General features: G+C 35.7%; 1 protein-coding gene across 1 annotated transcript in view; it reads right to left on the bottom strand.

Annotated features, from left to right (window-relative positions):
• LOC127843879 (ran-binding protein 9-like) overlaps positions 1-12,990 on the bottom strand; it is a 55,997-nt gene that overhangs the window by 20,934 nt on the left and 22,073 nt on the right. Inside the window, exons 3-4 of the mRNA XM_052373768.1 lie at positions 4,409-4,461; positions 1,515-1,682 (exon numbers count right to left, since the gene is read on the bottom strand). Of these exons, the coding sequence (XP_052229728.1) occupies positions 1,515-1,682; positions 4,409-4,461 (221 nt within the window). The remainder of the gene's footprint in view (positions 1-1,514; positions 1,683-4,408; positions 4,462-12,990) is intronic.

Genomic DNA, 12,990 nt, shown 5'->3' with positions numbered 1-12,990 from the left:
TGTGTGCCACCTATTTAATCAAGCCACAATTGTGCTAATAATTATTCTGGACAAAAAAAGCAGGGGTAAATTCACTGACAATGTAGTAACTTGCTACATATTGTGTCTTGTTCTGAGAAAACTGGGCTTCATTCATGTGCGTAAAGTGCCGTCCCAGATTAGCCTGTGCAGTCCGCACAGGCTAATCAGGGACGACACTTTTTGCTTTAATGTTATTTTTTGTTTGAAGGAAGTCCCTTGTTACCGAAAATCAAGTTTAAGCGGAAAGTGTCGTCCCTGATTAGCCTGTGCGGACTGCACAGGCTAATCTCGGACGGCACTTTACGCACATGCATTATGCCTAGTTTTGTTAGAACAAGACACTATTGATCAATAGGGTGACCATAGCAAAAAGTGTAGCTCACATGCTAAATACTGCAGCATCAGCTACTGAGCCAAAGAACAGACTGGTAATCTGTTCCAGAGACCTGAATTCCTCATTTCCTCAATACTTTACTGTTTACCTATTGAATGATAAATATCATTCCAGGATCAAAACAAAGTACTGGATACTAAAAACACTATTTGATTTTTGTTTTAGAAAAAAAGCTAAATTATAATATTTTGCTCTGATAACTTTTAAGTGCAAATTGGTCTTGAGAATAGTGTTATATAATGCTTTTTTCTTATTTTGGAGAAAGATCCTGGCCTTCCATATGGGGGAAATTTTATCCACAAAACTGAAATAGGAGAAGAAATTTCCCAAAAGTAAGCATGAAATTTGGGAAAAATTGCAACATTTGAAAGGAATTCTCCTAGGGGAACGGGCCTTTCTCTTGAAGGAAGAGGCCTATAAAAGGTCCTAGATAAAGAAGGAAAAAGCCCTGTAATACCAAAATATTCCAAACATTAAGGATTTTTAAAATATACCTTTGTGGCAATAAGACTAAGATATCAGACAACATAAATAATTCATATAAGTGCTGATATTTCTTATAGCAAAATATTCATTTTTCATCTAACAAACAGGGGAAAAGTATGTGTGTTTTTTTTGCTGCGTTCATATGACTTTCTGAAATATTTTCATTCCAAAAATATAGTTGAACAAGAGCTGTCACCATAGGATGACATATTCCCCCTATAAACGTTTTGATAGAAGTTATGAGCATTTTTCAAACCTAAACGCAAATTTCGAAACCTAAACGTGGACCCTAAGTTCAAGGTTAAGGTCACAGGGGTCAAAATGTTTGTGTGTATGGAAAGGCCTTGTCCATATACACATGCATACCAAATATGAAAGTTATATTTCAAGGGATATAGAAGTTACATGTATGAGCATTTTTTCGAAACCTAAACACAATGTGTGACAGACAGACAGACGGACGGACGGAAAGACGGACAGACAGTGTGATCACTATATGCCCTCCTTCGGGGGCATACAAACTTCGGGGGCATACAAATTAAGCCATCAAAAGCAACAGACATAACTTTTTTTAATTTTTTACAATGGATTGAAAGGAATAAGTAATACATACCAAGATTCACTCCATTCTTTGTGTAGAAGCAGGTGTTTTCTACAAGGTTGACGCAGCAACCCACCACATCACCCGTCGAGAAAGTCGGCCCGTACGGCTCTCCTTGCCCGGAGGAGCAGAAGGAGTTCCCATCATCACCGTGGTAACCATAGGACTGCTTGTCCCAACCTGGAAACACGAGATCTTGCATAACACGGTAAGAATTTTTGAATGCAGTTGAAATTTGTAGGAAGTTGAAGAACTGAATACTAAACTTTATACATTTAGTGGTGTTATTTTGGAGAAAAAAAAATGGTGGAAAATCCCTTAACATCCCAAATGGAGGCATAGCAAAACTCTTCAATTGAAAACAGGGCTTAATGCATACACAGGCTAATCAGTGACACCCTTTCAGCTAAATTGGATTTTAATTGAGAATGAACCTTATTTAAACAAAAACGACACTTTATGCACATAATTAAAGCTCTATTTTCCAACGCTCGTTTTAATAATGGTTTTATTTAACAAATTGATTAATGTCTAGATCTATTAGTGCCTTGCAACTTAACACAGACTATTAATTAGAGAACCATTTCACAGGGCAAAACATTGAGACCTCATGTTGGAAGTGTAAAATGTTTTTATTAAAATAGGACAATTAAAGATTAAATTCTTGTAAGCATTACATAAAAGTTCATGTTCACAGATTTTTTTAAATTAAAAAAGTCATTAAATGAATAAAATAAAATAATAATATTTGGAATAGTTTTTAATGATTATAACTAGGAAAACGAGAGCGCCGCATAACGGGTGCCAACGGTCGGCTGCGAAAGCTTGTCAGATTTTTTTTTAGAGGTCACAGTGACCTCTACCTTTCACCTAGTGACCCAAAATTGGGTGTGGCGTGTAGGACTCATCAAGGTGCATCTACATATGAAGTTTCAAAGTTGTAGGTGGAAGCACTTTGATTTTAGAGCCTATGTTAAAGTTTTATATAAGAGGTCACAGTGACCTTGGCCCTTGACCTAGTGACCCAAAAATGGGTGTGGCGTGTAGAACTCATCAAGGTGCATGTACATATGAAGTTTCAAAGTTGAAGGTGAAAGCACTTTGATTTTAGAGCAAATGTTAAGGTTTATGTAAATGTTTTATATTAGAGGTTGTAGGTGGAAGCACTTTGATTTTAGAGACTATGTTCAAGTTTTATATTAGAGGTCACAGTGACCTTGACCTTTGACCTAGTGACCCAAAAATAGGTGTGGCATGTAGAACTCATCAAGGTGCATCTTCATATGAAGTTTCAAAGTTGTAGGTGGAAGCACTTTGATTTTAGAGCCAATGTTAAGGTTTAAGCACGACGTCTACGTCATACAAGCTGGCTATGACAATAGCTCGGATTTCTCCAAAAACAGCCGAGCTAAAAATTACAACAATATACTGCATACAATAAAGGCATACAGTATGCCACTAGTGAAAGCCTTGTAAGTATAGATTCAATGGCCTAAACTTTTAATAAGTCTACTTTTAAAAGTAGGTCAATGTAAAGGTCAAAATGGATCGTGATACATGGCTCAGTTAATAGTTTAAAGACATCATCAATTCAAGTATCAAAGCTTTGCAGGAAGCATTGTTGATGTTGGACAAGAAGTGTCATTTTGGGTATTGGACCTACTGAATTAGTCTAAGTCAACATAAGGTCAAGGTCAAAGTAAAAATGAGGTCAGGTGATGTCCATATGTTGATAGTGTTCATAAATAAATTTTGTAGGATTAATTATTGATGTTAGATGAAAGGGTTCATTTTGGGTTCTTTGACATATCATGTAGACTGATGATTTGACAAAATGATTAAAATATGTGAATGCATTTCATAACTTGGGTACATATAGTCTATATTTGGCTATATTCTAATAAACAAGCTGATGCCAATAAAACTTACAGTCTGGAAAATACTGGACATGTTTGATCAATAATGTGCATCACCAAGGGGAGTTTTCTTATTTAATATCTTATATGTTATGTGTTATACCGTTTCCTATACTAGGGTTGACATAAAAGGTTTGTTATTATTTTCACAAAAATCTTATATTATAAACAAGTTATGTGTTTGTGAAACACTATGTCCCCATATATTTGACCTTTGACCTTGAAGGATGACCTTGACCTTTCACCAGTCAAAATGTGCAGCTCCATGAGATACACATGCATGCCAAATATCAAGTTGCTATCTTCAATATTGCAAAAGTGTAGATTAATTAGCGATTTTTACCCATATATTTGACCTTTGACCTTGAAGGATGACCTTGACCTTTCACCACTCAAAATGTGCAGCTCCATGAGATACAAATGCATGCGAAATATGAAGTTGCTATCATCAATATTGCAAAAATTATGGCAAATGTTAAAAGTTTCCACAAACAAACAAACCAACAGACAGGACAAAAACAATATGTCCCCCACTATAGTGGCGAGGGACATAAAAATATGTAAGTGGCAAAATAATGACCTGCAAAACATAGGAAAAGTTAAAAAAATTGTTTACATCTATACTTTTATTGCATAACCCATGTCTTTTTATAGCAATTCTTGTTTTAATAAGTGTAAACTTGTAACTCAAGCTGATTAATAAACTTCTTCATGTTCAGATATTTTCTCCCAGCCAAAATAGGTAAGGAACTTTCCAAAGAACTTTCCAAACATGAACTATTTAACAGTGACAAAAAGATTGGTGATTCACTGTGTGTTGTGTCAAGAGTAAGAGCTGTCCAATATGGCCATTTAAAACTGGATTTTTGCCAAAAACAAAAATACCATTAAAGTGGAAAAATGCTAAATGCACATGCTAATCTGGGGAAAAATGTACGCACATGCATTAAGCCCCGTTTTCCCACACTGTGGCCCGTATGAATGACTCACCTGGTAATCTGTTCTGATTGACTCCCTGAGCAGCTAATCCAATACCCATGTACCTGAAATCATACAAACATTTCACTCAATCAGTTAGGGTACTAGGTGCTGTACAATATTGGACAGGGTTGAGTGCCACACTGTTGTATCTACTAAACGTGTCTTTATGAGATAGAATGGTTCTGTCACCGAGTCATTCAATCTTAGGGTTTTAATTCATTCTTAATGGAATACACAAACAGCTGAAGTTCCCTTAAAACTTGTTCCAGAAACAATTTACAAACATATAAATTACACAAAGCACTTATAAAGCATAATGATATAACAAGAGGCCCCAAAGGACCCCGGGCCGCTCACCTGAGAGACTAAGATGGAATGAAACAAAGATTAAAACTCTTCAGCAAATATTTTAAATTATTGGTATGAGAAGACTGACTTTAAAAATAAGGTGTTCCAATGTATTCACAATAGGCCTATATAGAAAATTACCCCACCCACCTTGGCGGCCATGTTTTTAATATCCAGATTTAAAAAAATATATATATAAGGAAAATGCTTCTTACATACATATAGAGAAAACTGCCCCATCCCCTGGCTGCAATGTCTTTCCACTGATTACGACCAGTTTCAAACTCATCCAACATATCAATAAAACCAATGTTTTGACCAAGTTTCATGATGATTGGTAAAAAAATGTGACTTTGAGAGTGTTCACAAGCTTTTATAGTATATAAATATAAGGAAAATGACCCCCCCCCCCCCCCCCCGGCGGTCATGTTACTAGATGGAGCAAAACCATTTTTGAACTCAACCGTCGTATCGAGGCAAAAATCTTCTGACCAAATGTCATGAAGATTGGGCAAAAAATGTGTCTTCTAGACTGTTCACATGTTTTCTTATGCACTTGTTTTTTAACTGATCACGACTATTTTCAAACTCAACCAAGATATCCATTAAACCAATGTTTTGACCAAGTTTAATGATGATTGGACAAAAAATGTGACTTCTAGAGTGTTCACAAGCTTTTTTTACTATATAAATAAAAGGAAAAAGACCCCCCCCCCTCCTGGTGGCCATGTTTTTTTTACCGATCCGAACCGTTTTCGAACTCAACCATCATATCCAGAAAACAAATGTTTTTGACCAAATTTCATAAAGATTGGGCGAAAAATGTGTCATCTAGACTGTTCATATGTTTTCACTATATACATAAAGAGAAAACTGCCCCATCCCCTGACGGCCATGTTTTTCCACTGATCACGACCATTTTCAAACTCGTCCGGGATATCTACACAACCAATGTTTTGACAAAATTTCATGATGATAAGGCATAAAATGCGACTTCTAGAGTGTTCACAAGCTTTTTTACTCTTTAAATATAAGGAAAAAGACCCCCCCCCCACCCCGGCGGCCATGTTTTTTACCGATCCAAACCATTTTTGAACTCAACCATAGTATCCGGGAAACAAAACAAGGGCTGTTTGTAAAACATGCATGCCCCCCTATATGGGCTATAAGTTGTAGTAGCAGCCATTGTGTGAATATGTTTTTTGTCACTGAATACGTTTTTTGTCATTGTGAATGGTGGTGGTGGTGGTGGTGGTGGGGGTGGTGGTGGTTGGGGTGGTGGTGGTGGTGGTGGTGGTGGTGGTGGAAGAAATAGTAGTGGTAGAAGAAATAGTAGTAGTAGTAGTAGTAGTAGTAGTAGTAGTAGTAGTAGTAGTAGTAGTAGTAGTAGTAGTAGTAGTAGTAGTAGTAGTAGAAGTAGTAGTAGTAGTAGTAGTAGTAGTAGTAGTAGTAGTAGTAGTAGTAGTAGTAGTAGTAGAGTAGTAGTAGAAGTAGTAGTAGTTGTAGTAGTAGTAGTAGTAGTAGTAGTAGAAGTAGTAGTAGTAGTAGTAGTAGTAGTAGTAGTAGTAGTAGTAGTAGTAGTAGTAGTAGTAGTAGTAGTAGTAGTAATAGAGTAGTAGTAGTAGTAGGTGGTGGTGGTGGTAGCAAAAGAAATAGTAGTAGTTGTTGTAGTAGTAGTAGTAGTAGTAGTAGTAGTAGTAGTAGTAGTAGTAGTAGTAGTAGTAGTAGTAGTAGTAGTAGTAGTAGTAGTAGTAATAGTAGAAGTAGTAGTAAAAGTAGTAGTAGTAGTAGTAGTAGTAGTAGTAGTAGTAGTTGTAGTAGTAGTAGAGCAGTAGTAGAAGTAGTAGTAGAAGTAGTAGTAGTAGTAGTAGTAGTAGTAGTAGTAGTAGTAGTAGTAGAAGTAGTAGTAGTAGTAGTAGTAGCAGTAGAAGTAGTAGTAGTAGTAGTAGTAGTAGTAGTAGTAGTAGTAGTAGTAGTAGTAGTAGTAGTAGTAGTAGTAGTAGTAGTAGAAGTAGAAGTAGTAGTAGTAGCAGCAGCAGCAGTAGAAGCAGTAGTAGTAGTAGTAGTAGTAGTAGTAGTAGTAGTATGCATTACAAAAATGCAGTTAGCCTTACATTTGGTAAAATTTAAATATATTACAAGGGAGGCAAATCTGTAACAATAAATTTAAACTTATTGCATTTGTTTACCCTGTAGTGTATTACCTCCCCTGTCCTGCTTATATTTATATTAATCAACAAAATTAAACATTAACACAATATTTAATATACAAAATATACAAAAAATCTCATATTCTGATATTTTTACTGATCCACTGTATTTTACTAAAAGGATGATGTTTCATTGGACTGATAATTAAAGATTTAGGATTACAGACCAGTTGCTTCAGTAATATTGTTCAGAGTGTGCCCTGTTGGCCACGTATGCATTCTAAAATTATCATTCAAAAAACCGTTTTACTATTTCGAGTCACCGTGACCTTGACCTTTGACCTAGTGACCTCAAAATCAATAGAGGTCATCTGCTAGTCATGATCAATGTACCTATGAAGTTTCATGATCCTAGGCACAAGCGTTCTTGAGTTATTGTCTGACAACCACCTGGTGGACGGACAGACCGACAGACCGACCGACCGACATGAGCAAAGCAATATACCCCCTCTTCTTCGAAGGGGGGCATAATAATGTTCTGACCAAATTTCATGAAGATTGGGCAAAAAATGTGACTTCTAGAGTGTTCATATGTTTTCCCTTTATATCCTACCGTAACCCAAATTCGACAACACCTAAATTCGACAATGTTCTATTTGTATTGATTAAATGGATTATTATTGTCTTGGAATCATTTCAAAGTAATACAGCTGAGTTTAAAATTATTATTTTGTGCTATTAAACATTTCATTATTTGCTAAATATTGCTTCATGTAACCGTTACATCGTCGAATTTGGGTCACACTGGGATACATATAGAGAAAACTGCCCGCCCCCTGGTGGCCATGTTTTTTCACCGATCTGGATAATTTTCCAACTTGTTCGAGATATCAATGAAACAAATGTTTTGACCAAGTTTCATGATGATTGGGCAAAAATTGTGATTTCTAGAGTGTTCACAAGGTTTCTCTATAGCCATATAAGGAATACTGCCCCGCCCCCTGGCGGCCATGTTTTTCAATGGACCGAAACCATTTTTGAACTCAACCAACATATAATTAAGACAAACATTTTGACAAAGTTACATGATGATCGGGCATCAAATGTGACTTCTACAGTGTTCACAAGGTTTTTCTTTTTCTGACCTAGTGACCTAGTTTTTGACCCAGCATGACCCAGTTTCCAACTCAGTCGAGGTATCATAGGGACATATGTTCTGACCAAGTTTCATGAAGATCGGACAATAAATGTGGCCTCTAGAGTGTTCACAAGGCAAATGTTGACGTCGGACGCACAAGGCACTACGCACGACGGACAAACGGCGATCACAAAAGTTCACCATGAGCACGTTGTGCTCACGTGAGCTAAAAATACTTGTAATAATTTGTTACAAATAAAATGTACATAAATGACAATGGCAACAAAGTGAAACAGAAACAAATTGTATTTAAAAACCTTTTTTTTATTGCAATAATATTTTTGAAAAGAGTAAGATTTCATTAGTAACTGTCTAAATACAGTCAATCTTGTTCAAAATAAGCCTTAAGATTTTTGCCAAACAAAATAAGCCTTAACATTATTGCCAAACAAAATAAGCCTTAAGATTATTACCAAACAAAATAAGCCTTAAGATTATTGCCAAACAAAATAAGCCTTAACATTATTGCCAAACAAAATAAGCCTTAAGATCATTGCCAAACAAAATAAGCCTTAACATTATTGCCAAACAAAATAAGCCTTAAGATTATTGCCAAACAAAATAAGCCTTAACATAATTGCCAAACACATAAGCCTTGCTCTGAAAAAAAGGGGTTTCATGCATGTGTTTAAAGTGTCGTCCTTGATCAACCTGTGCAGTCCAAACAGGCTTATCAGTAGAGTAACCCTGGGTAATATCGGACACGCGGGGTTTATCGGACAACCACAAATAGTCGAATATTTACATACTAAACGACCTCGCATTTAAACGTTTGAGCTTTGTTTACATTCTATAAATACGTTTTCATAGTATTATTTAACCAATCATCCGATTAGGTGATAGAATAAATTGGCGGTTTTGATTGGAAGATGCGAGTTTGTTTGGAGAGACATCTCTTCACATTGGCGAAAATCCGAGAGTCGAGAACATTTAAAACGGTCATTTTACAAGTAACTGTATGCTGTGAAATGTGTGAATACCGTTGTGAGAAAACGAAATATTTGAACAGATATATTTATCTTCTGAAAAACAAAATAAAACTGTTACAAACATTACATGTATTGTAAAAAAAAAGAAAAATTATACTGTCCGATAATCCCCAGGTAGTAAATGCTTCGAAAAATGCTATCGGGATTCATCGGAAACCAACCATGGCAAGACCTGTAGAACTTAGGTCTGTTTTCTATACTCTTATTAGATGAGCTCAAGAACCATTATGGCTTTGTTGCAATACAGCGACATTGGAAAAAACGGACCATTAACTAAAATACAAATAAATAACAAGATATGGCTCCGGACACAAAAGTGCCGGACGTAGGGACGGCCGGACGGACGAACGGACAATGCCAAAACAATATCCCTCCGCCTCTGGCGGGGGATAACAATGTATATCTTGTATATGCGCACTTTTCAGATATGCCCAAACATGGAAAAGGTATGCGATGTAAATATGCCATAAATTCGCAAATATATACATAAAGTATCACTACAAAATACAAATTCACCGATGTATAGACTTTTCACAGCTTAAATAACATCACGATTAAGCCCAAAAACGGAAATACATACAACCAACAACTGTCCGATTAAAGCTTTTAAAGGTGTCCGATACAAGCCTTGGGACGTCCGGTTTTACCCTGATGCGTTGATATTTATAAAGTGCAATATCATTGGTTGACTAAAAGGTTTAAAATACATTTGAACATTCCATACTGATGCATGAAAGCTATTTTTACCAAGAAAACAAAAGTAGTCCGCTTCGAATAGTGAGTCATCGAGATAACGCTGTCTTTTTCCTGGAGGTGTCCGATATAAGGGTTACTCTAATGACACTTCCTGCTTTCATAGTTTCTTTTTTATGGAAGTCTCTTCTTAAGCCTTTCCCCCATTAACATGGTTCAAACAGAAATCGCAAACCTAAATTCAAGCACTTTTCAAGGACTTTTTAAGGCCAAATTTTCATTTTCAAGGCCAAGAACAGTACGTTAGTTTCCTTTAAAAAAATGCATTTTCAAACCAGATTAACACATTAAATGTCATTTAATTGCTCAAACTCATTAAACTTATTCCATATTAACTCATACATGTTATTTAATTACATACAAATACATGTTTTTAATATCCATCCTTAACTCAATGAGTCTCACATATGTATTTACTTTTTAAAGTTATTACAAACAAACATATTGATTCTCAATTTCATGTTTTCTTGTGGCTTTTCAAAGCGCTTTCCCCCATCCCCCCGACATCAATGGTCTTCATACATTATCGACAATGTGCTTTTCGAATGTCATTTGTTTTCTGTACCCAGGAATATTCAGTTAACCACCCTGGTTTGAAACGACACTTCCCCATCACTGCGTTTTCACTCGCGAAAATTGATCACAACGAAGAACCTCTGACGTAGTACACATAATCTGTGACGTGTACACATAACATTTCGTACTCAATAGTGTACGAAGCTTATATTTCGTACTCAACTTTTTGCACGAAGGAATTTATGATAAATTTTCATAATATTTCCCTTAAGAACGATTTAAGTTAATAATTAAAGCGATGATAAAAGTAATTTTGAGCAGAAATAGACATTTTTAAGGCTTTTTGTACATGAAATAAGCACTTTTCAAGCACTTTTTCAAGGCCAACCTTTGTTCAAGGGCTTTTCAAGCCTAGGACTCATTTTCAAGCACTTTTCAAGCCCTGTGCGAACCCTGATTAAGAAGCAAAGAAAAATGGCTTTTGCAACCAGCATAAAACCAGAGGTTATATGCTGTTTGCATCTTATCAGTAACTAAGGGTTTGAAATTAACCCTGTAAAAATTGTATCTAGTAACAAAGGTCTTTAATTAAATGTAACTTTCTAAGGGACTACAAATGCGTCAAAGAAATAACTATGTGGTAAAGTGTTTAAGAAATTTAGTACAGGAATAAAGTGTCCTCCCTTATTAGCCTGTGTGGACTGAACAGGCTTATCTGGGACAACACTTTTACATACATGTACATGTATATTCAGTAAGCCTGGTTTTCCCAGAGCGAGGCTTTAAAGTGCACTCAAACAGTTGTGTTTTTGATACAGAAACACCAATGATCTTCCTCATTTATCATTTGGTATGTTTGGCATCATTCAAGGCAAGGGAAACATTACTGCACTTATTGATTGACAGAGGTACAAACAATCTTTGCAGTACATACAGATCTCTTTATTTATCTAACTTAAGAGAGTATGTTTTTTATAACAGCCATGTTAAATTGATCGGACTGTCTGTTTTGCGCATGTTATTGTTTTTGTTTCCAATTTTACACAAAATTCATAGATAATGTCTCATGGAACTTTGTTAAATGTTAAATTTTGACTTAAATGTGTCTTGTTCTGAGAAAACTGGGCTTAATTCATGTGCATAGTGTCGTCCCAGATTAGCCTGTGCAGTCCGCACAGGCTAATCAGGGACGAAACTTTTTGCTTTTATGGTATTTTTAGTTTCAAGGAAGTCCCTCCTTACCGAAAATCAAGTTTAGGTGGAAAGTGTCGTCCCTGATTAGCCTGTGCGGACAGCACAGGCTAATCTGGGACGACACTTTACGCACATCTATTATGCCCAGTTTTATCAGAACAAGACACAAAATTAATGTATGCAATAAATATATTATATTCTTAAAACAATATGCTTCTCAACAGATACAACCTACATGTACATGTAATATGTAATAAAGAAATATACTTTGTACTTCATGTGACATTTTATTTTACTATTAATTTTACTTCAACAAACCAAACCATATGGAAAATAGTGTTTTTTCTATGTCTCAAAATGAGGACAATAAGTTTCACAGTCAACACAAAAACTACATCTGTAGGTGTGTGTCATTAAACACAGGTAAATGGCGCAGTTGTCAACCACAGTGGCAAAACATACCTGCATACATGAACCAAAGTTAAAGATGACTTCATCACAAGGAAATACATACTGGAGCATTCACTCTGGGAAAACAGGGCTTAATGCATGTGCGTTAGGGGCCTCTGAGATTAGCCTGTACAGTCTGAACAATCAGCGACAACACTTTCGGCCTAAACTTGATTTATGCTAAGAAGAGACTCCCTTTTTAAGGAAAGTACCACAAAAGCAGAAAGAGTCATCCCTGATCAGCCTGTGCAAGAAGCCCAGGCTAATATAAGGAGGACACTTTATGCACATAGTTCTGTTTTCCCACAAGGAGACTCTTGTTTAATAGTGTGAAGTTCTAGGATAAAAAATGGCAGTGATGCAATGTTCAAGTCATCAAGATTAACTCCCACATTCACCAAATAAATTTATAGCTAGAAATTGATAATTTGCCTTAAAAAAGCATTCGTCTTGAAGTTGTTCCTTTTAAAACTCAATAAAAAAAATCTGGTAAAGATATTAAACATGAAAACATGGATGTTAAATACAAATGTTATTGTTATTATATACCATTTAATCTTTTATGTACGATGTACATTTAGAGTGAATATATATAAAACTCAAGTATGATATAACTGACTAAATCTGTTATAAGACCTTCATTACATAATCATGTTGAAATTAAGATGTATGTTGAAAACAAATATTTCAAAACATGAATTTTAAATAAAACATTCAAATAAAAACTAATAAACTAACCAACTGACAGAGTGATTCTATTGATCCACTTTTTTGGGGGACAATAACAAGGAAGAGAAGAGAGATATAATGAAGTCTTAATCATATATTTTGATATTAACATTTGAAAAGGTATTTTATTTTGGGGTGAATTTTAATGACAAACTAATGTGGGTTAAGGTGTGTTTGCAGCAACATACATGATGGTGGCAGTACTTGAGTACACCTCACACCTTTAGCTGCTTGACCAGGGGTCAGTTAGTATAGGTCAAGTGT

This window comes from Dreissena polymorpha, chromosome 9 (genome assembly GCF_020536995.1).
Source record: "Dreissena polymorpha isolate Duluth1 chromosome 9, UMN_Dpol_1.0, whole genome shotgun sequence".
NCBI classification, from domain to species: Eukaryota; Metazoa; Mollusca; class Bivalvia; order Myida; family Dreissenidae; genus Dreissena; species Dreissena polymorpha.
Note: the sequence above shows the minus strand (reverse complement) of the source record. Positions and strands in the feature narration are given on the sequence as shown.